The sequence below is a fragment of the Vulpes vulpes genome, chromosome 11 (genome assembly GCF_048418805.1).
Source record: "Vulpes vulpes isolate BD-2025 chromosome 11, VulVul3, whole genome shotgun sequence".
Lineage (NCBI taxonomy): Eukaryota > Metazoa > Chordata > Mammalia > Carnivora > Canidae > Vulpes > Vulpes vulpes.
Window position 1 is genome coordinate 88,435,649 of NC_132790.1, and position 27,054 is coordinate 88,462,702.

Genomic DNA, 27,054 nt, shown 5'->3' on the forward strand with positions numbered 1-27,054 from the left:
CTTGGCTATTTATCAACTTAATATTGCTGCTGTTGGAGGAATATAAAATAAACGCGGTAAAAACTCACCCAGCAGTAAGAAACAAAATGATCTCTCTTACCTGGTCTAAAGAAGCATGCCTCTCACTGCAGCACCAACAACACTCTACAGTCTTTGTTACCATTCAGTGGAAACTTGAGACTGTGTCAGACATAAGCAATCGAGCTCAGAAAAGCTCAATTTAAAATACTTCTCAATAAAACTAAAAAGATGCTCAAGAAAACCGTTGAGGTAACTGGCTTTCAAAGGACCTATAAAGACTACTGTCTAATACAACAAGATCATCTGAAAGAAACTGGAAGTTTTAAGTCTTAAGAGACACAGGGGCTTTTTAATGTGTAGAATCTTACTTTCTTATTAAAGGTTGTTTTAAAAAATATGCTTAAAATAAAAGCAGTAGAATGATAAAATGGCTAACTCCAAGTTCACATTTTTCTAAATATCACTTGAATTTTAACTGGCTAAAAAAACAAGATTAAACTTACTCATGAAATCTGCATAATTCGAATTGTACATGTCAGGCTATTTGCTGGTTCCAAAGCAGTCACAAAGCAGGAGATCTTAATGCATCTTGAAAGCAGAGCAAAAGCACCAGAAGTTGGGGGGAGGGGGGGTGTGGGAGGAAAAAAAAAAAAAAAAGAAAAATAAAGGAGGAGAAACTCTTGAAAAACTGGCCGGGGCTTTTCAACCTGTAATAACTGTCCAGCTCCTCTGGGAGGAAAAAAAAAAAAAAAAAAAAGTCCTAGTCCTGCCCCCTGAGATAGGAGGCTATGTTTCAATGCCAAAATGAATGACAGGCCCATTTCTGATATCAACAAAGAGCAGCTTAGTTGTGCTTGATTTTTTTTCCCTTTCCCACACAGTTAGAAGTTCTAAATTTTTCAGGTTAGTATCTTTATATCTAGGGTTAAGTACCTTTCTCCATTTTCTCAAGAGAACCCCAGTATGTTGTCCTAGTTTTTTTAAACGATTAATTAAAAACCCATACCTAATCATCTTACTTAGTTTTTCCTAGGCAGGAAGCTAAAAAAAAGATGACCTCTAAAAGTTCCTTTCTAAATCTATCCTTTGTAATATCAGATCACCATATGACTAATTATTAATATTAATAAGCTTTTCCTGAATCCTGATATGTGGGTATAAGGAGAAACTAAAAGTAGATAACAAATGTAAAAATAAGGTAACAGATAAAAATTTTCAACTAGCTAGACATAAAAATCATTTACTAAAGTACATGGGTATGATTATATACAAATTCAAAATAATAAACACTTTGATCAATGGTATATATTTACTGAATGCCTATTATGAGCCAAGCGCTATTTGGGGCTCTGAAGATATAGCAGTGAACACAAGAGACAAAAGCCAAAACAAAAATCCTTGTCTTTAGTGAGCTCTCCTAGATAGATGAAGATATCTCTTTCCTTTTTTGATTAGTTACCACCTAATCTGAAATATTCCCCTCTGAGAGTATGTCTTGACAACAGCTTCAGGAGGGCAAAGATTTTGTGCTTTCTTCAGTATTGTATCCTCAGTGTCTAAAGCAGGGCCTATTAGACCTTCAAATAGATATATGTGAATGAAACAGATCAAAGAGAGCCTTTTCTTAGTGAAACTTTTCTTTGCGAACAGATTCCGTACCACCTATTACACTTACATGCTTAAGGGTGTTAATTAACTTGTGTTGCAATTATATAATAGCTTAAAATTGAGAAAACAACTGCTTTGGCCCTGTGTCTCTTCAGATCCTAAAATCTGTTTTCACTATCAGATGTGAGGTCACTATATTTGAGTAAAGGAATCAGTTAAAATTTGATACACTGAGTTTCTGTGGACTATCAGATTTCAGAGGAGTTTGAATAAAAAAAGAACTTTGGAAATTACATGGCATCCCATTAGTTTTACATATGTGGGAATAACTTTAAACTCCCCATTCTTGATCACCTCACCATAAATCACACACAGAAAATAAGTGCACACCTTTAACCTGTCAAGTCAGCCAAAAGTGCTTATACATGTCACCGAAGGCCAGAATATTCAGGGGCTAGATAGATATGGTCACACCCATTCTAGTATAGTCTTAAAACAAAAGGAAATTAAACTTCTCAGTACTCATATATACTTATCATACTTCTAAATAGCAGAGTATCACTCCCTCCTCCTCCTGTCCCACCGCCAGAGCTGGACATGATTATAAATTCAAATATACACTACCTGGAACATTCACACATTTAGTATGTGTGGGTATTTTGTTGTTGTTGTTGTTTTATTTATTTGAGACAGTGTGAAAGAAAGAGAGAGAGAGAGAGAGAGAGAGAGTGTGTGTGTGTGTGTGTGTGTGTGTGTGTGTGTGAGAAGCATGGGAGGGAAGAGCAGACTCCTTATTGAGCAGGGTACCTGACCCAGGGCTCCATCCTAGGATCCTGGGATCATGATCTGAGCTGCAGGCAGACACTTAATCGACTGAGCCATCCAGGTACCCCTAGTGGATGTTCTCACAATAAATCTAATAGCAACCCAAGGTCAGGAAGACATGCGATGACTGAGATCAAGTAATGGGTAAGATAAAGTGGGGCCCACGCAGGATTTCATCACGAATGGTTCCTGCAGGAGCGATTTTTCTTTTCCCTAACCATCATTCATTCTTTCTTCAACAAATACTGAGAGCCTATAATGTATCATGCAATGAGCTAGGAAGCTAATTGACCTGTTCTCTACTGTCTACCCGACAGATCTGACCTCAAGCCTCTCCCTATTCTTCCATTTTCCTCCTCTATGCTTGCCTTCCATGCCAGTGCCCCTTCCCCAGTCCCAAATTCCACACTTACTCTGCCCTTCAATCTACTTCCAGGCCTTTCTGGGCAAGTAGCATAATCACTAGCTTCTGTGTTCCTTTATTACTGTATCACACACTTTGGGGGAATGATGAGTCTTCCTACTGGCGTAACAAAATACATCTTGTGTAGGTCTTCTCAAACAACTTCTCCTTAATCTTCTTAGAAAATACACTCAAAAAATAAATAAAAGAAAACAAAACAAAACAAAGAAAATCCACTCAAGCATCGTATTATTTAGAACCACTGGTTGCACAGAGAACACCCAAGAGGGCTAGGTATTCACTCCTCCAGGTATATGCTAACTTATTCAGACTAGTTTCCTATGCTTTGGTAACTTGACCACATTTTGCAGGTACCTTTCTGATTCTGTAGGCAGAAATGATACTATGATAGCACAACCATAGTTTTTATTCGCCCATTCCTGCTTACTTTAGGACCCATGTCTCTGCCAGGTCCAAGTTGTGAGGGAATGGAGATTACCTATGTTAGTTTCCTATACTTAATCACATTCTGAAATAAAATGTCTAATCATCCTGATGAGAACTACACCTAAAACAAAGGGTTCCTTTGCTAAGTGATGGTTTCTTAAAAATATCTTGCAATAAAAAGTAACTTCCCTGGGGCGCCTGGGTGGCTCAGTCACAGTTAAGTATCTACCTTCCACTCAGGTCATGGTTACAGGGTCCAGCAATGGAGCTCCGCATCGCATCATCACATCATCTGGCTCCTTGCTCAGTAGGGAGCCTGCTTCTCCTCCCACCCCAGCCCCCCAACCCCTGCCCCCACAACCTTAACTTCCCTGCTCATGCTCTCTCTCTCTAATAAATAAAATCTTTCAAAAGAAAAAGTAACTTCACCTTCACTTGCTCCTCTTCCTCTTCCCGTCTTTAAATACAGATATTTTTTTCTTTCTTCTTTTTCTTAAGATGTATTTATTTTTTCATGAGAGACACACAGAGACAGGCAGAGGCATAGGCATACGGAGAAGTAGGCTCCCTGCGGGGAGCCCGATGCAGGACTCAATCCCAGCACCCCAGGATCACGACCTGAGCCAAAGGCAGATGCTCAACCACTGAGCCACCCAGGTGCCCCCTGATCTTTTCTTCTAAGAGTTTTGTAGTAATAATTTTGCTACTTCATGGATACAGAGTTCTGGTTTTACAAGATGAAAAATTATAGAGATGGATGTTATGATAGTTGCACAGCTCTATGAATATATTCTGTACCATTGAATGGTATATTTAAAAATGGCGAGAATAAGTTTTATGTTATGTATATCTTACCATAATAAAGAAATTAACAAAACAAAACAAAACTCATGTAGGAATGAGAGCGTACCTTCCATTTAATTTTACTATGAACTTAAAACTTTGCTGACAAAATTGTCTACTTTTTAAAAAAGCACATGTAACAATCTTGTCCAAAATGTCTTTTCTCCTCTTCTTTACCCCTTTAGTCCATCCACTCCACAGGATCCACTAGTACTTCCACCTCTATTATAAGAACTTCCCTTACTTCTTGGGTCTAACCTAATATCCTACCTGTATATTCTTACATAAAAAAACATTAAATTATCAAGTCCACATAGTCTATAAGATACATTAAAATATCAAGTCCACATAGCTAAGATCAATGTGCTGTAAGAATAATTTTGTTAAAAAAGAATAATTTTGTTAAAAAAGAATAATTTTGTTACAATCTAAATTATAACGATTAAATTACATGATAAATTCTAAATGAGATGTTGCCAAAGCTGCAAAATTAAGTTATTAGTTCATTAAATCTACACATATTTACTGTTTACAACATGCCAGCCTTAAGTGGGGGACCTAAAAATACATGGGAGAAGGAAAAAATATAATCCCTAGCCTCAGGAAGTTACAGTCTAATAGAGGAAACACTATAAACAAGCAAACAAATACAAAAATACCAATTGTGTCCATTGCTAGGAAAGAAACTAGTGGCATCAGAGAGCTCGGAAGGAGTATTCCATGTGTGCTCCTTAGACAAGGTGCACTGGGAAGATCTCTCTGCAGGGAGTGATATTTAAGCTGCAACCTGGAAGATGAGGAGGTGTCAGCAAGGTAAAAGCAGGGAGAAGAGCACTTCAGACAGCACAGAATAGTGAAAAGGTTCACAACACTCATAGCCTTAAAAGTAAGGCAAATAAATTGAAACTGAGGAAGCCAAACAGAATATATATAAGGGAATGACTTTAGGGAAAAAAGTAATTTACTAATTTTTGTTATTTACACAAAATAGTAGAAAGAATCCATTTCTTATTTTCTTATCTGAGGCTACAACAAAAGAACATGGGGGAATGAATCAGGATCACGGATGCCATTCTGAGCAAAAATCTAAAAGGGAATTCCAGGATTATCAGACCTCAACAAACATTCTCTAAACACAATCATGAATGCACAATATTCCACTGTAAACATGTGCCATATTTTATTTCCCTACAAATGGATACTTACACAATCTCCTTATTTTGCCATTATAATTATGTAAAAAAATATGTAATAAACACTTCCACATTCAAATCTTATTCTTTTTTTGAAGATTTTATTTACTTATTTGAGGGAGAGAGAGACAGACAACAGGGGAAGGAGCAAAAGGAGAGGGACAAGCAGACTGAGTGCAGAGCCCAATGTGGGGTTCAATCCTACCACCCTGAGATCACGGCTTGAGCCCAAATCAAGAGTTGGACACTTAACCAACTGAGCCACCCAGGTGCCCCTCTCTTATTCTTTTCTGATGACAAACTCCCAGAAGGGTTTTACTAGGTGAAAATATATCAACTGCTTTAAGTTTGATGTATATTACCAATTGTCTTCCCAGAGGACTTAACACGGATTCATGCTTTTTTTTTTCTCCCCTGATTCATACTCCTAAGAGAAGTAGATTTAAAGAATAAGAAGGATAAATAAAAGTAAACAGGAGAAAATAAAAATCATCCATTATTCAAATACCCAGAAATAATTATAATGAATGTTTTACATACACATATCAAGTCTTTTTCTATGCCATATATTTTTCTTTTTCCAAGGAAAGCAGCGGTAGGGATCATGCTGTACATGCTGGTTTTAACTCTGAACTCAATAAGTTGTTTAGTTTATAACATCTATAGAATATACAATACTCAGTATTTGTCACACTGCTTTCAATTTTTCATTTTATTTATTTATTCATTTATTTGACAGAGAGAGAGAATGCACGTGCATGTGCACAAGCAGGGGGCGAGGCAAAGGGAGAGGGAGAAGCTGGCTCCTGGCTGAGCAGGGAGCTCAACGCAGGGCTTGATCCCAGGACCCTGGGATCATGACCTGAGCAGAAGGCAGTCCAACCAAATAAGCCATCCAGGCACACCCTCCCCCCCACCCCCCGCCAATTTTTCATTCTCATCAACAATGCTGTGCTGAACATTCTTTGCTAAAATCTTCACACAAGTCTTCCTTTAATTAGGATAAACCCACAGAAATGAAAATGTGGAGTCAGAGTTTGCATATTTTAAAGATTTTTGAAATACACTGAACAAATCATCCTCCAAAGAGGTTTATCACTCTAAGTTCCAGATCTGCCTCTACCAACTCCAAAGTGGGTATTAACAACAATAACAACAAAACAAAATCTTTGCTAAACTGAGTGGCAAACATTGGTTTTTGTTATTTAAATTTGCATTTGATCACTGGTTAAGTTGAATATGTATTTATATTTTTATTATCCATTTGCATTTCTGTGTAATGCCAATATTTAATTTATTTATTATTTATGTTTACTAAGCCTCCTCTGGTCTGTGAAATTTCTCAGATCTGCCTTGTTTTTGATGACCTTGACAATTTTGAGAAGTATTGGTCCGGTATTTTGTAGAATGCCATTCAATATGGGTTTGCCTGATTTTTTTCTCAGACTAGAGTTACAAATTATTGGGAGGAAGATCTCATCACATCATATTAAGAGTACCAGCTATCAACACGATTTATGACTGATAAAGGATCAACTGGCCAGGGCTATTTTTTTAGGTTTCTCTACTGTAAAGTTACCCTCCCTCCTCTACCCTGTGTTTCCATAAACTATAATTTGGAAGCACCCCACTAAATGCACCCCAGACTCACAGAATGGGTGGAGGGTTTAAGCTCTACCTTCTTGAAGAAGTTTCTAAATTAGTGTGTAAATAAATTATTTGGAACTCTGTATGGAGAGACCCGTCTCTTCTCCCTCACTTATTTATTCAATCACTATTTATATGAGTATGCAATGATGTATTTTTATTTTATACTTAAAGTTAAAATCTTATCTTGCATTATTTATTTTGCTGCTCAAACTGCTCTAGTTTGGCCACTGGGATCTTTTTCAGATTATCTCCTGTGTTGCTTTGGCATGATCTACCCCCCTCCCTTTTTTTTACTACTTCCTTGCTTTCTGGTTTTCTACAGTACTCCAGCTTCATCTTGTATATTTCCTGCCCTAAACCTATATTAGCTATTTTTCTAAGGAGCCTTGGATCCTTTTAGTGGAGAATGGTATTAGAAATCAAGATCAGGAAAAAAAAAAAAAAAAAAAAAAGGAATCCAAGATCGGGGTGGTAGGTGACACTATTGGTTTTAAAAAACTAACAAGGGCAGCTGAGGTGGCTCAGCAGTTAAGCGCCGCCTTCAGCCGAGGGTGTGATCCTGCGCTGGGCTCCCTGCATGGAGCCTGCTTCTCCCTCTGCCTGTGTCTCTGCCCCTCTCTGTGTGTCTCTTGTGAATAAATAAATAAATAAAATCTTAAAAAAAAAAAACAAAAAACTCTAACAAGATTTGATTGAAATGGCTTTATGTAGTTTTTATTTGATTTGGAAAGAACTGTCAAATTTAAAATACTTCTTTTTCTCTTTTAAGAATATAGAATTACTTTCATTTATTGAGTTATCCTTTATGTTTCTTAGTACATAATAAAACAATCGCTTTTTCTGTATATCACAGCAATGATAATAATTTAAATATCCTTTGATATTTCTTCCATCTGCTACTACAAATCCTCCAGGCCTTACAAGGTCTCTAACACTTCACAGGATTTCTGTAAGCCTTTAGAGGAGTGATCCTCAGCTTTGGCTGCACATTTGAGTCAAACGGGAAACTTATAGCCAAGTCACACTTCAAACCAACTCCATCTAAATCACTGAAGTTGGGACGGAGGCATTAGTATTGTTCTAAAGGTATCAGATGATTCCAGTGTGTATCTAAGCTAAGGAACACTACTTTAGTCTTTTACATGGCCTCATTAAAAGTTCATTCTCAGTAAGTACTGCTGAGTAATGTTGCCTCTACTCGAAACAGATCACCTCCCCCTTCCTCTGCAGAAACACTGGCAGTCCATGAGATGCCAAAGCTTCAAGTTTCACCTTTTCTGAAATAAGTAAGAATATTTTGCTCCCTTACTCTATTACCCTGTAAGAGACAGACATAGGCAGCACTGCTAGTGATTATTAACAAGATGATTCTCATTAAATTACATTTTTAAAGATCACTGTGTTTTGGAGTGCTTGAGTGGCTCAGTTTGTTGAGCATCTGCCTTTGGTTCACGTCATCATCCTGTAATCACCAGATTAAGTCCCACAACTGGCTCCCTGCTTGACAGGGAGTCTGCTTCTCCCTCTGCCCTTCCCCTGTTTGTGTGTGCTTGCATGCACGCTCTCTCTCACTCTTGCTCTCAAATAAATAAATTTAAATTTTTTTTTCAAAAGATAATCTTTTTTTTTTTGTTTTCATATAAACTTATACATATCCTATTCTCATAGGATTCAAACATGACTCAAATAGGTCTGGCTATAACACTATCATGCAATATAAGAATCATTTCCCTGGGCAGCCCCGGTGGCGCAGCGGTTTGGAGCTGTCTGCAGCCTGGGGTGTGATCCTGGAGACCCTGGATCGAGTCCCACATCCGGCTCCCTGCATGGAGCCTGCTTCTCCCTCTGCCTGTGTCTCTGCCTCTCTCTCTCTGTGTCTATGAATAAATAAATAAAATCTTTAAAAAAAAAAAAAGAATCATTTCCCTTTTCTAAAGACCAAGATGTTTCTTAAAGGTTCAGCCTCTTTCTTCCCCTGAGCTACAATGAACACAATCAAAGCAATATTAGAACTCAAACCCAGCTCAACTCCTGACTGACTCAATCCCACAGACAAATGGCCTAACTAAAGAAATGTGCCCATTTCCAGGTATAAATAGTATTTACTTCAATCTCTGCTGGTCTTTTATTTTATTTTATTTATTTATTTATTCATGAGAGACACTAGAGAGGCAGAGACAGAGGCAGAGGGAGAAGCAGAGTCTCCACAGGGAACCTGATGTGGGACCCGACCCCAGGACCAAGGGATAACGCCCCAAGTCAAAGGCAGATGCTCAACTACTGAGCCACCCAGGTGTCCCACTACTGTTCTTTTATATAGAATATCTGGCATTAAAATTATAACACACATACAAAAGAGGGTTAAAAAAAAAAACCTACTGCAAGAGCTAAAGCAATCAATAGAAACAGACTAATATATGACCCAGATTTTGGAAATATCAGACATAGGCTTTAAAATAACTATTTCAACATTCTCATTAATAGACTGGAGGAAAATTTCTTCCTATCTTTAATCATTTTATTTTATTTTATTAAGATTTTATTTATTTATTCATGAGAGACAGAGAGAAAGGCAGAGACACAGGCAGAGGGAAAAGTAGGCTCCATGCAGGGAGACTGACGTGGGATTCAATCCTGGGTCTCCAGGCTGCCCTCTTTAATCATTTTAAAAGATAACTAAGAATCTAACCAGGGCAGCCCGGGTGGCTCAGCGGTTTAGTGCCACCTTTGACCCAGGGCCTGATCCTGGAGACCCGGGATGGAGTCCCACGTCAGTCTCCCTGCATGGAGCCTGCTTCTCCTTCTGCCTGTGTCTCTGCCTCTCTCTCTGTGTCTCTTATGAATAAACAAATAAAATCTTAAAAAAAAAAAAAAGAACCTAACCAAAATACTCACAATGTATTATAGGGTTTATCATTATGTAAAAACAAAATGTATGCTAACAGTGCATAAAAGATATGAAAGCAGAAAAGGAAGTATATATGTATACAATAACATTCCTTGAAAGTAGACTGTGTATCTACTTACAGAGTAGATAGCTCTGTAAATCTCAGAACAAACACTAAATATAAAAGACTTAAAAGGAGATATAACAAATAGCAAAGATAAAATGAACACAAAAGGGAATAATAAGAAAAATATCTAATTTATCCAAAATAAATCCAGAAAAATAAAGAAAAGGAATAGAGAACAGATGGACCATATAGGAAGTAAAAAACCCATAGCAATATGGCAGATTCAAATCCAACATCTCAATAATTACATTAACTGTAAATTATCTAGAGATCCTAATTAAAATTCAGAGATTCCCAGACCAAGGACTGTTACCAGAGATAAACTCGGGTATTACATAATGAAACATCAAAAGAAACATGCACAAAAAACATCACAAAAAGAAAACATCATTAAAAAAACAAAATAAGATGTAACAATCTTAACTGTGCATGTACCCAATGAAAGAATTTCAAAATATATGTAAGAAAAAGTGACAATTCAAAGGAGAAACAGAAAAGGCACCGTTATATTGGAGACCAACATTCCTCTCTCAGTATTCAACAGAACAAGTACACACATAGGACAACTCACTGAAACACAAGAAACTGTGAACAACACTAGTAATCAACTTGACATCATTAATATTTACAGATAACTCCACTCAACATCATCAAAATCTAGTCTTTTCAGTTCACTTGGAACATTAACTGAGATAGGCCACACAATAGCTCTTGAAACAAACTTTAAACTGCAAAACAATTTAAATAACCTCCAAAGGACAGGCTCTGATCATAATAGAATTAAACTAAAAATCAGTTACAGAAAGATTTCAGGAAAATTCCCAAATATTAAACAACACATCTCCAAATTCATGAAAGCCACAAACTACCAGAGCTCACGCAAGAAAAAACAGGCCGAGTAGCCCTATACCTATTACAGAAGTTAAATTCTCAGTTTATAGCCTCCAGAAAACTCCAGGCCCAAATGTCTTCACTGGCAATTTCTACCAAATATTTATGGAGTAACTAATTTAACACTATACAAACTCTTTCAGAAAATACGAGAGTAGAAAACATTCTCCAACTCATTTGATAAGGCCAGCACTAACCTGATTCAAAACCAAAGAAATCACAAGATAATTCCAAACCAATTATCCTGCTTGAATAGTCGCAAAGAACCTATTAATTAACAAGCCTTAAAAAAGAATGAAATTCTGATACATGCTACAATATAGATAAATCTCGAAAATATTATGCTAAGTGCAATAGGCCAGACAAAAGAACCAATAATGTATGTCTTCACTTACATAAGGAAGGCACCTAGGATAATCAAATTCATAAAGACAAAAAATGAGATCAATGGTTACCAGTACCTAGAGAAGGGGGAATACAGTATTATTATTTAATGAGTACAGTGTTTTCGTTTGGGATGATGAAAAAAATTGGAGATGGACAGTGGTGATGGTTGCACAACAGTGTGAATGTATTCAAAGCCACCAAAGTACACACTTGAAAATGGTTAAGATAGTAAATTTTATGTTATGTATATTTTACCACCATAAAAAAGATCCTTAACAAAATGTTAGCAAACTTGATACAACAATAGATAAAAAAGAATATTTTATTATAAGCAAATAATGTCTATCTAAAGAATGCTGGCTGGCACAGATAATCCAAAAGAATCTATAAAAAAGCTAGCAAAAGTAATACATTTTAATAAACTAATGAGGTTAGCAAGGTTGCAGAGCTCAAAATATACTACAAAAAACACCAAAAAACAAGAAAGAGTCAACTTTACTGCATATAAGAACCTCAATAAACCTGGCTTTAAAAAACAAAGCAACAGAAAATCAAGTAAATAATAGTGGCACTAGTGGACCTTCTTAGCTTGTTCTTGTTTTAAATAGGAATGTGCATGGGATGCCTGGGTGGCTCAGTGGTTAAGTGCCTGCCTTTGGCCCAGGGCGTGATCCTGGAGTTCTAGGATTGAGTCCCACATCAGGCTCCCTGTATGGAGCCTGCTTCTCTCTCTGCCTGTGTCTCTCATAAATAAAGTCTCAAAGAAAAAAAAAAAAGGAATGTGTGTTTCTAATGGAAATGTTTTATTTTATTTTACATATTTATATATTTATTTTAAAGATTTTATTTATTTACTAATGAGACACAGAGAGAGAGAGAGAGAGAGAGAGAGTGAGAGAGAGAGAGTGGCAGAGACACAGGCAGAGGGAGAAGCAGGCTCCATGCAGGGAGCCTGACGTGGGACTCGATCCCAGGTCTCCAGGATCACACCTTGGGCTGAAGGCGGCGCTAAACCACTGAGCCCCCCGGGCTGCCCTATATTTACGTATTTAATTCATTCATGAGAGACACACAGAGAGAGGAAGAAACACAGGTAGAGGGAGAAGAAGGCTCCCCGTGTGGAGCCCGATGTGAGACTTGAATCCAGGATCTGGGGATGACAACCTGAGCCAAAGGCAGATGTTCAACCACTGAGCCACCCAGGCGCCCCTGGAAATGTTTTAAATATGATACTGGCTAATAACTTAAAGATGGACTTTTAGAAAAAATACATCTCTTTTAATTCCTACTTCAGAGAGATTTTTAAGAAGTGACCACATTTTTTAAAATGTAGCCTGTAAAGTATTTCAGACAAAAATATGGCTCCTCTTGATCTATCTATATAAATATATTATTGGCAATTTCTTATAATTAAATCAAGCATTTTTCTTGAGACAAATTCTACATAGTTCATGGTACATAGTTCTCTCATTATAATGTTAATTTTATTGCTAATAATTTGGGGTTTTGCTTTTATAGCTGTGTGATTGGTTTGTAACTTTCCATACTGTTAAATTTTATTATATGAGTTAAATTAGTTTTGTTTCATGTTCTGAATGACTTTGGTTTTAAACTTTAAATGTTTTACTTCCTGAATTATCTATTCATAGAAATAGGAAAAAAAGCTTGCCTATAAAACAATGAGGAGAAAAGTCTTTTTTCCCCTTAAAGATTTATTTATTTGAGAGAGAATGAGGGCAGCCCCGGTGGCACAGCGGTTTAGCACCGCCTGCAGCTCAGGGCGTGATCCTGGAAACCCTGGATCAAGTCCTACGTCGGGATCTCTGCATGGAGCCTGCTTCTCCCTCTGCCTGTTTCTCTGCCTCTCTCTCTCTGTCTCTATGAATAAATAAATAAAATCTTAAAAAAAAAAGAGAGAGAGAGAGAGAGAGAATGTGTGAATGTGTGAGTGGGGAGAGGGGTGGGGGGGAGGGAGAGAGAGAATCTCAAGCAGATTCCCCACTGCGCACAGAGCTGACACATAGCTCAATCTCACAACCCTGAAATGATTATCTGAGCTGAAACTGAGATGGATGCTCAACTGACTGCGCCATTGAGGTGCTCTTGATATCTTTATGAATTCTGATGAGCCTCAAAGAATTTTAAAATGCAGAAAAGAACAAAGAATGATTCAAGATCCTTTGTAATCATCGTTATTTCCTCAAGCACCAGGGCTCTGGAATCAGTCTATACGGATTCAAATATGAGACCTCCCTCTAAGTTGGTGATCTTGGGGAAGTAATTTATTTCAATTTCCTTGGGAGTAATCATTTAATTAGATTTAATTAACCAATACATGAACATTTATTTATTTATTTATTTATTTATTTATTTATTTATTTATTTATTGAGGGAGAGAGAGCGCATGGGTGGGGGCAGAGGGAGAGGGAGAAAGAGACTCTTAAGCAGATTCCATGCCCAGCATGGAGCCTAACTCAGGGCTCAATTTCATGACCCTAAGATCATGATCTGAGCTGAAATCAAGAGTTGAAGCTTAACCAAATGAGCTATCCAGGTACCCCATGAGTGGTTTTGGTGTTTTGTTTTTGTTTTTTACAATTATTTACTTATTTAAGAGAGAGAGACAGACAGAGTGTGAGAGACTGTGCATGAGCAGGGTGGAGAGGCAGATGGAGAGGGAGAAGCAGACTCTCCGCTAGCAGGAAGCCCAATGTGGGGCTCGATCCCAGGATACTGGGATCATGACCTGAGCCAAAGGCAGATGGTTAACTGACTGAGCCACCTAGGCGTCTCCCACGAGTGGTTTTAATACAGTATCTTTTACTCAAATAATACTAGCTATCATTAGTATAATCTTTGCTGGTATCTTGGTTGGTTCCCTTTTATGCCAATCTGCTGTCTTTAATATACAATTTCAGATTCATTAACTTTGAGAAGAAAGCAAATACCAACTAATACCTTGTTTTTTCCAAGTACCATATTCCTCTGTGTCTTAAGTATAAGATTTATTTTGCAGTTTCTTAATAAGCTTGTGATTTTTTAAAATTGTTATCAATTATTGAAAGTTGAGCAAACCAACCAGGTTTGGTGTTTGCTAAGAAAAAAGTTATATAAAAATAAAAAGAAAAAAGAAAAAAGTTATATAAATTCTAGTTGGTTTCTCTCCTTTACTGTCCACTTGGGTATTATTTGACTTTTAACTCTCAGTTCTTTATTGGAGAAAAATTTGATTCATACAATTCTTACCCAAATATCTGGTGTTAAGCAGTACAGAGGATCATGGCTCTCATCTATTATGGAGATCTCTTTGAGGATCCACTAAAATTATATACTTTTTCTCCAGCACATAGAATTTTATATACCAATTCAGTCTGTCTTGGTTTGAAGTCAATTTGTGGATCTGAGGTTAAGAATCCCCTGATTTACTACTTGCTCTGAGGAACTAAGGAAAACTCTCTGATCCTGTTGTCTCATTATGTGATGTATATGATTAGCAATTTAATCCTGGATATTTTAAACAGAACATATTCTTCTTTAATTAAAAGCAGAGTCTAACCAAGAGTTGTTTGAGCTGATGGCCAGTACAAGAGAGCTCATTAAACTGTTCTCTTTACTCTTGTACATATTTGAAATTTTCCAAAATAAAACAACTCATTTGTATTTATTTGAAGTAGGACCTGAAAAAAATGCATACCAACCTCATGGATTTTCTCCTCTGCTCCTTCAGCCTACTACTCTCTTTACAGCTGAAAATGCACCCAAACCAGTCCACTTTTTCCTTTACGGAACTGTGGTCACCAAGGGAAGTAGAGAGGTAATGATAAGAGAGATGGGAGGGAAAAAAGAACCCTGGATGCTGTAGATAACAGTTGCAACACATAGTGGGTAGCTGCCAAGTTTCTGGTTGGCAAAGACCCTACTTCCTTAAGTTGGAGGTATGCAATAGAGATGGGTAGAAAAATCTACCTTTTTCCTGTCTGTCCTTACTATTCTGTCTCAGGAATCTGTCTTTACTTTTACTGACGGAAAATCCTTCTAATGCCTGTCATATTTTAATTTCTTTTTCAGGTTTCTCATTCTATTTATAACTCTGCTTCTGGGTATATTTTCACCTATTTGAGGGAGAAAGAGGCTCGCTGCAGGCAGCCTGATGTGGGACTTGGTCCCAGAACTCTGGGATCATGCCCTGTGCTGGAGGCAGACACTTAACCACTGAGCCACACACATGTCCCTTTTTTAAAGATTTTAATTATTTGACAGAGAGTGAGCGAGCAGAAGTAGGGGGAGTGGCAGGCAGAGGGAGGGGGAGAAGCAGGTTCCCCACCAAACAGAGAGCCCCATGTGGGGCTCGATTCCTGGACCCTGAGATCATGACCTGAGCAGAAGGTAGACGCTTTAACCGACTAAACTGGCCAGGCATCCCCCACAGCTGAATTCTTAAGGTTAAAAGGTCCTACAATAATCTGGCACATTTGCAATCTGGAAACAACAGATAGGTGGAAGAGACAGCTTCTAATCTATCACACATACTGTAATTTTACATATATAGAAATATGTTTATTGATATTAGTGAGCATATAGAATAGAGCACAGAAAAAAAAGAAAGTATTATTTTCTCTCAGGGAAGCTCTAGCCCAGATTAACAACAGCTAGGAACTGCCAACAGGCGTGCCTGGGTGGCTCAGTCAGTTACGTGTCTGCCTTGGTTATGATCCCAGGGTCCGGGGTTGAGCTCCGCATTGGGCTCCTGCTCTGTGGGGAGCCTGCTTCTCCCTCTTCCTCTGCCTGCAGCTCCCCCTTCTTGTGCTTTCTCTCTCTCTAATAAGTAAATAAAATCTTTAACAACAAAAACAAACTGCCAACAGATGTAAATGGAGGCATTATAGCAACCAATTAGAAATATTCAAATTCATCCACAATAAAGTGCACGATAAAACTTAGAAATCGGTAAGCTAATATGCCAATTATCAGAGACACTCTCGAAATAAAGTAAAAAACAAGTTAGCACACAAATAATATTAAAAACTATATTAGCGGGATGCCTGGGTGGCTCAGCGGTTGAACGTCTGTCTTTAGCTCAGGGCTTGATCCCGGGGTCTGGGATCAAGTCCTGTATTGGGCTCCCTGCAAGAAGCCTTCTTTTCCCTCTGCCTGTGTCTCGGCTATTCTCTCTCTGTGTCTCTCATGAATAAATAAATAAATAAATCTTAAAAAAATGAAATAAAAACAATTGGCATAATTGAGGTAGATTGAGATTACTTAGAGATATGGTTCTTTAAATTCCTTCTGGTCTTGTTAATAATGTTCCATGTTAATCAAAGATTCCCTGAGAAAGATATGAACACAGAGCAGTGTGTTTAGAAGACCGACCTCCAATCTGAAAGGTGATTTGAACTGTCTCTACCACTTGGGAAAGTTAGTGGCTCTGAGCTTCAGTTTTCTCATCTCTAAAATGGGTATAATAATAATACTATTCTTGAAAGGAGATTGTAAGGATTATATGAACTAAGAAATATAAAGAGCTTAGTTTTAGCAGAGGGGTACCTGGCTGGCTCAGTCTGTAGAGTTTGCAACTCATGTTCTCAGGGTTGTGGGTCCACACCCCATGCTGGATACAGAGGTTACTTTAAAAAAAGAGCTTAGCACAATTCCTGGCAAATAGCACTTCAAAACACAACAGACTTTTTATAATAAGTAAATTGACCTCTTATTTCAGAGTGTTAATCCCTTGAAAATGCTGAGATAAAATAAGGTGGTAACTAATGTCAAATGGTACTTCAAACAAAAAAGAAACAAAAAACAATAATACAAGTCAATTAGAGACAAATATCCCTCAAAAATTTTAAACAAAATTTTAGCAAATTGACTCCAAGAATATATAGGTAAGAATATATCATGCCTAAGTAGAGTTTATACCAGGAATCCAATGTTGGCTTAATGTTAGAAAGTTAAAAAAAAAAAATCAACTAATGTTATTCACCATGTAGCAACAGAATAAAAAAGAAAAACTACACTATCATCTTGATCGATATAATAAGGTATTTGACAAAATTCAACAACCAGTCATGATTACAACATTCAGTATACAAGGAATCTCCTCAACGTGTTAAAAGGCAACTACTGAAAACCTATAGCAAAAATCACACTCAATGGTTAAAAAAATTTTTTTTTTTTTTTTTTTGGTTAAAAAAATTTAATGCTTTCTCTTAAGATTAGGAACAAGGCAATGATATCCACTTTCACTACTTCAACACTGAAATATTCTTTGTGCATTAAGTCAACAAAAAGGAAAAGAGACATAAAAATAAGCAAGAAATAAGGAAACAGACAAAATTTTGATCTATGTGGAAAATTCTATTGAATCTATAACAATTTACTTGTAGTGAGTTTACTGGCAAGGTCACAGGCAACAAGATCAATATATAAAATTCAATTGTATTTCTATATTCCAGCAATTAAAAAAAATCAGAGACTGAAATAAAAAGATACAAGTTATAATAACACAAAAAAATATAAAATAGCAATACATTTAACAAAATATGTGCAAAGCCTGTACAATGAAAACTACATTTTAGTGAGACAAACTAGAGAAGACATAAATAATGGACAAACAAACCATGCTTACAAATTGGAAGAGTCAATATTAAGATGTCTTTTCTTTCCAAATTCATCTATAGATACAACTCAATTCCAATCAAAATCTCAACAGGTGCTTTTGTTGAAATTTACAAACTGATTCTAAAATTTATACAAAAAATAAAATAAAATTTATACAAAAATGCAGAAAACTTAGTATAGGCAAAACAGCTTTGAAACAGAACAAAGTTGGAGGACTTACACTAACTGATTTTAAGACAATATACAAGTAAAATACAAGTTTTTCAATGTTGGGTACTATTGATACTATGGACTGGCTAATTCTTTGTGATGGGGAACTGGCCATACATCGTAGGATGTTTAGCAGCATCCTGACCTCTACTCCTATCAAAGGCAAATCCTTCATCTGCCAGAGGTATAATAATAAAAAATGTCTCCAGAAACTGCCAAATTCCCAATGGGGGGCAAAATTGCCCTTTGTTAAGAACTACTGAGCTACATTATGAAGTGTGTTTTTGACATGAAGATAGACATTTAAATCAATAGAACACAACACAATCTAGAATAGACCCTTATCTTAGAGTCAGTTGATATTTGACAAAGATACAAAGCAATTCTATAGGAAAGAACAATCTTTTCAGTAAGTGATGCTGTAATAACTGGTTATTTATATGTAAGAAAAATAAATCTCACCCCTCACCTCACTCCATACATGAAAATTTAACTCAAAACTTATCACAGACAAATTTAAGAGCAAAAACTATAAAACTCCAAGAAAAAATAGAGGAGAAACCTTAGTAATTTTGGCTTAGACAAAAATTTTTTAAATAGAAATATAAAGGAGCACAAACTTTTTTTAATTGATAAATTGCATATTAAAATATAAAACATGTTTGTGCCTCAAAAATTATTAAGAAAATAAAAAGGCAAGTCACAGGCTGGGAGAAAATATTTGTAAAATATATATCTGACAAAGGACTTCTATCCAGAATAAGACAATAATGTGGCAAACAACCCAGTAAAGAAAAATGGGTAAAAATTTAAACTGTTGCTTCATGAAAGAAGATATGCTGATGGTATATAGGCACGTGAAAAGATGCACAACATCATTAGTCATTAAGGAAATGCTTATTAAAACCATACTGATGGAGTGCCTGAGTGGCTCAGTCAGTTAAGTGGCTGCCTTCAGCTCAGGTCATGATCCTACGGGCCTAGGATCGAGCCCTGTGCCAGGCTCCTTGCTCAGTGGAGAGTCGGCTTCTCCCTTTTTCTCTCCCTCTGCCTCTCTTCCTGCTCATGCTCGTTCACTCTCTTTCTCAAATAAATAAAATCTTTAGAAAAAAATATAAAACCACACTGACATACCATAGATATGGTATGCTTGAATAGCTAAAAGAAAAAAGACCAATCATACCAAGTGCTGACAAGGACATAGGGAAATAGGACTCTTAGACATAGGGCAACGAGGATCCCTATACGCTGCTGATGGGAATACCAATTTGCATAGACACTTCAGGAAATATGTTTGGCAATTTCTTAACAGTTACACATACACTTACCAGATGACCCAGCAATTGCATTCCTAGGTATTTACCTTAGAGAAATAAAAACTTATGTCAAGACTAAGCTTGTATTTGAATGCTCATAGCAGCTTTATTCATAATAGCCCACAAGTGGAAACAATACCAACAGTCATCAACTCATGGATAGATAAACAAATTGTGGTAAATCCACATAAGGGAATGCTAGTCTGTAACTAAAAAGAACATCAACAACAAAAAAGAACTACTAATAAACACAACAACATGAATAAATCTCAAAAGCATTATCCTAAATTCAGGAATCCAGATACAAATGATATTAATAAAATACCCAAATTATTCTATGTAGTTAAAAATAATTCTAATTTTCAGTAGCTTTTGTGTGGTTACAGAAATCACTAACTCTTAACTACCTTTTGTTATTAGACTTAGGTATCCAGTTTTCTTAAAACAATGACAAATTTTTCTACCATAGGGGTTATTATGTATCTCTGGAGGGCACTTTACAATGCTACTACACATTTGTTTATCGATGCACAGTCTCCATAAATCTCATTCGATAAAACAAATGGAATGCAGTACACATACTACAATAGAGTCAAGATACATGGATTCAAATCCCAGCTGACTACACGGGGTAAGCTGTGGTAAGTCATTTAATCTACATGAGATTCACTATCCTTATTCATTAAGCTGAAAAGCACTGGGGTAAAGTGCAGAAAGAGTGTTGGGGGCATTGGAGTGGTACAATCAGCAATCCCAAAATATGTGACGTTGTAGTAAGGACAGAAATCTCCTGAAGAGCAAAGGGTCAAAAGTCACACTGGAACTTGATTTTTCATAAGAACCACAGACTAAGAAAGTGGGGTCTCATGAACCTTCCTATCTTTTGGGTATTAAGCAGGAGGTACCAGAGAAGTTACTACAGGGATAACTGGTTTGTGGCAGACAACCACAGAAGCAGCCATTTTTGATCCTTCAATAAAATTTCCTTCTATCATTGGGAATAGGATTCAATAAGCACTCCATCGAGGGAAAATTAGCTATTTCAGACTGATATAAAACAGGTTAGTTTTACTCTACTGATGTATTATTTCCATAGTAACCCATTTCAGTATAAGAGAAATCATAGTTCTGATATTTGGTATATGTGATTGGCTAAGAATCTCTAATTGGTGGATTACGAATGTAAGTCAAAAGCCAGAATCATTTAAGGAATTACAATATGGTGGGTCCAAGAAGCTTCATTAGGGATTTTCTGTGTATCTACCATGTGTCAAAAACATGTGCAAGGTTACATATTTTATCATTTTATCTTCACACTATACTGAGAATAATCAGTTTATAATGATAATAATCTCACTTAGAGATGAGATTATTATTTCCGTTTTAAGGATGAGAAAATTGACATTCTGAAACACAATTTAGTAATTTGTCTTAAGTAGTCACCATTAGTATGTTTCAGGCTAAGATTCAAACCCAGAGGTTCTTTCTTTCTTTCTTTTTTTTTTTTTTTTAAGATTTTATTTATTCATAGAGACAGAGGGAGAGAGGCAGAGACACAGGCAGAGGCAGAAGCAGGCATCATACAGAGAGCCTGACGTGGGACTCGATCCAGGGTCTCCAGGATCATGCCCTGGGCTGCAGGCGGTGCTAAACCGCTGCATCACCGGGGCTGCCCAAGCCCAGAGGTTTTGATTTCATGTCCTTACCACTACTTAAAACCTATTGCCATTATATAAAAAGTCCAGCTTCCAACTATTGAAGCCAGCACAATTCCTAGAAAATAGTAGGTGTAATAACTTTTGTTTTTCTTCCAAGGTAGATAGATGGCAGAGATAAGCTAAGGTAGGCAAGAAACAGGTATTACCTCCAGCTATCAGAAGGGGAAACTAAAATTTAGATGTAAAGTGATAAAGCAAGTTTCTAAATCTTGGAATTCCTGGCTCTTTTTCTGTATTAGCATTCCCTGATAGTCATCTTGATAATGATGATGATGAAGGGGAAGAAAAGATGGAGGAGGAGAAAAGTACATGCAATTCTAAGACCAAGTTTTTTCATTCTTTGAATAGCCCACACATATTTATTGAGTACTTTTACAGGTCAAGCCAGTGCTTAGCATAGGAGATACAACAGCAAATAAAGTAAGTAAGACACAGTTCCTATCTATAGGGAAGTTTTACCCTAATGGGAAGATAAAGGGACAATTTAAATATAATGCTGTAATGCAGAAACAGGATAGCACAGGGTGTCACAGGGATAGAGACAAGACAACAAAACCCACAGAAGATGAAGCAGGGCTACAGGATATCCAATTAAATTTGAATTTTAAATAAACAATGGCTACTTTTTCAGTATTAAGTATGTCCCAAATATTGTTTATTTTATTATTTTAATTTTTATTTATTTATGATAGTCACACACAGTGAGAGAGAGAGAGGCAGAGACACAGGCAGAGGGAGAAGCAGGCTCCATGCACCGGGAGCCCGACGTGGGATTCGATCCCGGGTCTCCAGGATCGCGCCCTGGGCCAAAGGCAGGCGCCAAACCGCTGCGTCACCCAGGGATCCCCTGTCCTAAATATTGTATTTTCATTTGCTATATCTGGCAATCCTAGATGGGGATAATATTTGGAAAAGTTTCTCACAGATGATACTTGAGATGAAAAGTGAACTTCTTACTTGTCCTCAACGAATTTGGACCCTGAAAATGTTTATCAGTGGCTGGCCTATGGAGACATCATGTGGCAAACCTCCTGAGTAGCCAGTAAGGAACTGAGGGCTCTTACCAAGAGCCATGTAGCAAGCCATCTTGGAAATAGGTCTTCCAGACATACGCTCTAAAATGCTTTCGAGTGATTTTGCTTTATTGACCTGTGGAGGTGCTGGGAACCAGACTCTGAAATGTATTTACATGGCTATGTGCATACACTGAGAGGGGAAATTTGCAGAACGATCTGGAAATGAGGTTTAGATTAAGTGCAGGTTTTCAGGAGGTTTATATGAGAAGCTTTCCACACTAAATACCTTCTCCACTCTAGACATAGTCCAGCCCTCAGATGACTACAACCCCGGGTCAACTGCTTGATTACAATACATGAGAGACCTTGAGGCAGAATCATGTAGGTAAGCCACTCCTGATCCTCAGAAACTGTGTGAGATACAAAATGTTATTTTAAACTGCCAGATTTCAGGATAACTTGTTATACAGCAATAGGTAAACAATGCCATGCCCAATAGAGGAGTTCTGCATCCTGAAATAATGGGCCTACACTAGTACCCCATCATGCTCATTCATTGCTGAGAACAGCCACAATTAGTATGGGTGGCTTCAGCAAGAATGAGGTAGTGGATTCAGAGGGGCCACAGCTGTGACTGTCACTCACTCATACCTCCCACCAGTAGGAGATCTGGATGGTGTATTTCCATGGCCAACATAGCATAACAAAAGTTTATTAAGGACAGCATATCCTCCCTGGAATAAAACAAGATCTTTCTAAAAGAATGAAACAAAACAAAACAATTTCTCTGAGCTCAGCTCAGTCACTTGAGAGAATTGCATAAGAACAGAAAGATAAGCAAAATAATACAGTAAACTAACAGAGCTAAGAAAAAATCCAAGTCTCCGATTAGCTGTGGTTCTCAGCCTAATTTCATGTGCGCTGAGGATTTATACTGCTCTCCCCATAAGGAAAATAATTTGTTCCTGGGTGGGTTGTTTTGACTCTCCCATCCAGAAAGAATTTCTGAAACTTAAAGATAATGTACAACTGAAGAGCTGTGAAATGTGTTTAATCAACTAACCCAGAATTTCTAAGAGTACTTTGATGAAACAATTTGAGTGTTAAAAATTCCATGAATTATTTTATCCAATAGATTCAGTGATTTGATTCCACCTATCTAATGTGAACAGAAAAATCTCAGAGATAGACATTATTCTTTTCTCTCCAAAATACAGGATGAGTTGAAAGGGAGTGGGTAATAGTGTAGAACTAAATATGACTATACGGAGATGCTGGAAGTTTTCTTCGATTGCACCCCCAGACTCAGTTCTTGGCTTTATAATAAAGTTTCCTATTCAAATTATCTCAGAGTTCATGCTAGTATGACATATTTTTCCCCAGGCCAGTTCACTACCGATGAGCTTAGCATGTACTTATGTTAGAATCCTTAAAGTCTGTGTTCCAGATAGATCAGATGTCACTTTTCTCCTGATGGCCTGCAAAACAGTCAGTTATTTTACAAGATCCTCAATTCAATTTTCATAGAAACTGAAATAAGGATATTGCCTTAAAGGACTTATATCTCCAGGATAGTTATTTCACTGATTTAGGTATAGCCTGATCTAACTAACCCATGTTTTCTAGACATTTTTATGTCAGCTAACATTTTAAAGTATTCTGTTTTTTAAATATCCAATTTACTTAAAATTTACATTGGTATACTAATTCCAGGAATCAAAAGAAAGAACATACTAATCAAAGCAAAAAATATCTAGAATATCTCTGAATTCAAGTATCTGATATTACAGAATAAAACAATACTTTTCAGCTATTTTTCTCCAGAATTAGGAAGCAATTTTCTATATTTGCTTTGACTATCTAAAATTGATACACATAGGGGGATCCCTGGGTGGCTCAGTGGTTTGGCGCCTGCCTTTGGCCCAGGGCGTGATCCTGGAGTCCCAGGATCGAGTCTCACGTTGGGCTCCGGGCATGGAGCCTGCTTCTCTCTCTGCCTGTGTCTCTGCCTCTCTCTCTCTGTCTGCGTCTATCATGAATAAATAAATAAAATCTTAAAAAAAAATTGATACACATAAAAAACAAAGCCCTAAGGTATCAGGTCTAAGCCTAAGACACATGCATTTTCTCTATAGCCACACTAACACATATGGTTAAGGTTTTACACTGACTGTATCCAATGTTTCTTAAGAACCATTGTTGGTTCATAGTGAGGTCTAAAGATCTGGACCCAAAAACCAAGAAAGCTTTAAAAACTCGCCAGCAAAACAATCAACAATTTCTAGAGATTACCTATCTTTTCTAACTAAATAGTACACTATAAAATATTATGACTCAGAGTAGAAAAAATCCCACTCAACAAAAATTCACTAATATCATCTAGGATAAGAGATGTGACTCAGACACAGTTTCATGGTTTCTAATCTCTCTGTCTTCAGTTCTCTTTCCTCATATATGGAACTTCTTTTATTTTCTTCCTTATAAAACGTCATTTTTTTTTCTAGTTCTCTTTGTAAGTAATCAATATACATCGCAGAATTTATTTCACTGATTATCTTGAGAGAAAGTTCCACTTTGAAAAATTTCACCACCAACAACTTTTTCTTAGTCCCGTCAAATACTCCTTTATAAACTAGAGAGCCAAAATTGGAGGGGAGGAGACAAGTGGAAACTGCAACAAAACCTGAAAATAGAAAAACTTGACTGAATTTTGTCATTGTTTCATCCACTCAACAGATATTAAGTCTCTATGTGTCAGGTACTATGCTAGGTATAAGTCCTACCTTTGTCTCAAGAGCCTGCCATTACAATCTTAAAATACAAAAGAGACTAATAAGATTACATTGATATCAAATTATATAAAAATATAGGAATTACATTAAAAATAAATTAGAAAAATATATAAATAAAACTATACATATACACAAACACAATTGTTTTGGTGGAGAGGTTTTGAATTGTTTTGTGCTTTCCACTTCATGCTAAGGATTCTGACAACAGGAAGAAAGGAATCAATTCTAAGAATTACATGTGTAGAGTTAGGAAGAGGGTACTGGTGGATAAAATGGAAAAAAAAAAAACCCAAGATGTTAAAAACATTTTAAAAAAGAGAATTTTAAAAGTTATTAAAGCTCTAAAAGTAATATAAAAATCTGTGTAGTAGGGATCCCTGGGTGGCGCAGCGGTTTGGCGCCTGCCTTTGGCCCAGGGCGCGATCCTGGAGACCCGGGATCGAATCCCATATCAGGCTCCCGGTGCATGGAGCCTGCTTCTCCCTCCGCCTGTGTCTCTGCCTCTCTCTCTCTCTGTGACTATCATAAATAAATAAAAATTAAAAAAAAAATCTGTGTAGTAAAAAAAAAAAAAATCTGTGTAGTGCTTTATAAGCATTTTATTTGAATCTAGTCATGTTTCATATTACAACAGCCAACAAAATCTATCAAACTACTTACCTGTTTTTGCCAAGAAAAGTATCTTCAATTTTATAACTGAAGTCATACAAAAATAAAATTCAATTATAAAAATACACTTGAGAGATTTGAACCAAATTTCATTAGATGTTATATTACAGGTTATTATATTAATACTTTAGTCTTACTTCAAATACTAAATGTATGCTATTTTAAAAATCCACATCCACAGCCTTGACTTGTTATAATATCCTTTAAATGCACATAATGCTTGTAAAGTAATTCTTGTAATTCAGCTCTCTGGAATGAAACAAATATATCTGATACAGAACTGTATACTATCACAATGTTTTATCATAATTCATAACCAAAAATACAGAAAAGATTCTTTACCGCATTAATCATTACAGAAATGCAAATTAAAACCACAGTGTATTACCACTAAACACCCACCAGAATGAGTATAAGGAAAAAGATGAAATATACCAAGTATTAGCAAGAATATAAGAATATGAGCAATAGGGAATATTCATATACTGCTAGTAACAGTGTAAATTGGTATTATCACTTTGAAACAAGTCATCTGGAAGTATCTACTAAAGCTGAGCATATGTATACTCTAACCAAACAATTCCAATCCTAGGTATATGCTCTACAGAAATGAATGTATGTGTTCACCAACAGATTGGACTAGAATGTTCATAAGATCATTAATTGTAATATACCCAAACAGAAAACTACCCGAATGCTGAATAACATTAGAATAAATAAATTATGGTTTATTCACACAATATAATATTATATAGCAATGAGAAAATACAAACTAAAACTATATACAATATGGATGAATCTCACAAGCATAATGTTGAGCAGGGAAGGTAGTCAAAAAAGAATAAATATTATATGATTCCATATATAAAGCATAAAACCAGACAAGAATAAATCTATGCTATTAAAAGTCAAGACAGATACAACTTTAAAAAAAGAATATTTCAGGGGCACCTAGGTGGTTCAGTTGGTTAAATATCTGACTCTTGGTTTCAGCTCAGGTCATGATCTCATTGTCATGGAATGGAGCCCCACATTGGACTCCTCGATCATGCAGATTCTGCTTCAGATTATGTCTTCCTCCCCCTCTCCCTGCTCACACACTCTCTCTCTTTCTCAAATAAATAAAAAAAAAATTTAAGAAAAGATTATTTCAGCTACTATTTTACTTTACTATGTAATTTATTTTAAAAAGAGGAGAGGAGGGAGTAGGTAAAAAAAAATAAAAATAAAATAAAAAAATAAAGAAGAGGAGAAACCAGGTTAAATGTCAGATTAGGCAATTTAATCTTTCCAGAACATCTGCTATTTAGATTGCTAGATTTTCGGTGTCCTGGAATTAAGCCCTGCATCAGGCTCCCTGCTCAGTGGGGAATCTGTCTCTCCCTCTCCCTCTGCCCCACCCCACCCACGCAAACGCTCTGTCTCTCTTTCCA

At 36.6% G+C, this 27,054-nt stretch overlaps 1 protein-coding gene across 24 annotated transcripts in view; it reads right to left on the reverse strand.

Annotated features, from left to right (window-relative positions):
- TFDP2 (transcription factor Dp-2) overlaps positions 1 to 27,054 on the reverse strand; it is a 163,453-nt gene that overhangs the window by 66,352 nt on the left and 70,047 nt on the right. For 2 of the 24 annotated variants that reach the window (XM_072727047.1, XM_026018504.2), the window contains exon 1: positions 101 to 168. The exons of 16 other annotated variants lie outside the window; for them this stretch is intronic. Coding sequence is in view for 3 of the 8 variants with exons in the window: in XM_072727036.1 (XP_072583137.1) it covers positions 525 to 555 (31 nt within the window). In the remaining 5 variants the exon portion in view is untranslated. Of the gene's footprint in view, positions 1 to 100; positions 216 to 524; positions 744 to 27,054 lie in introns of those variants that run through there. 6 more of the 24 variants (XM_072727036.1, XM_072727033.1, XM_072727037.1 and 3 more) reach the window with 6 other exon arrangements.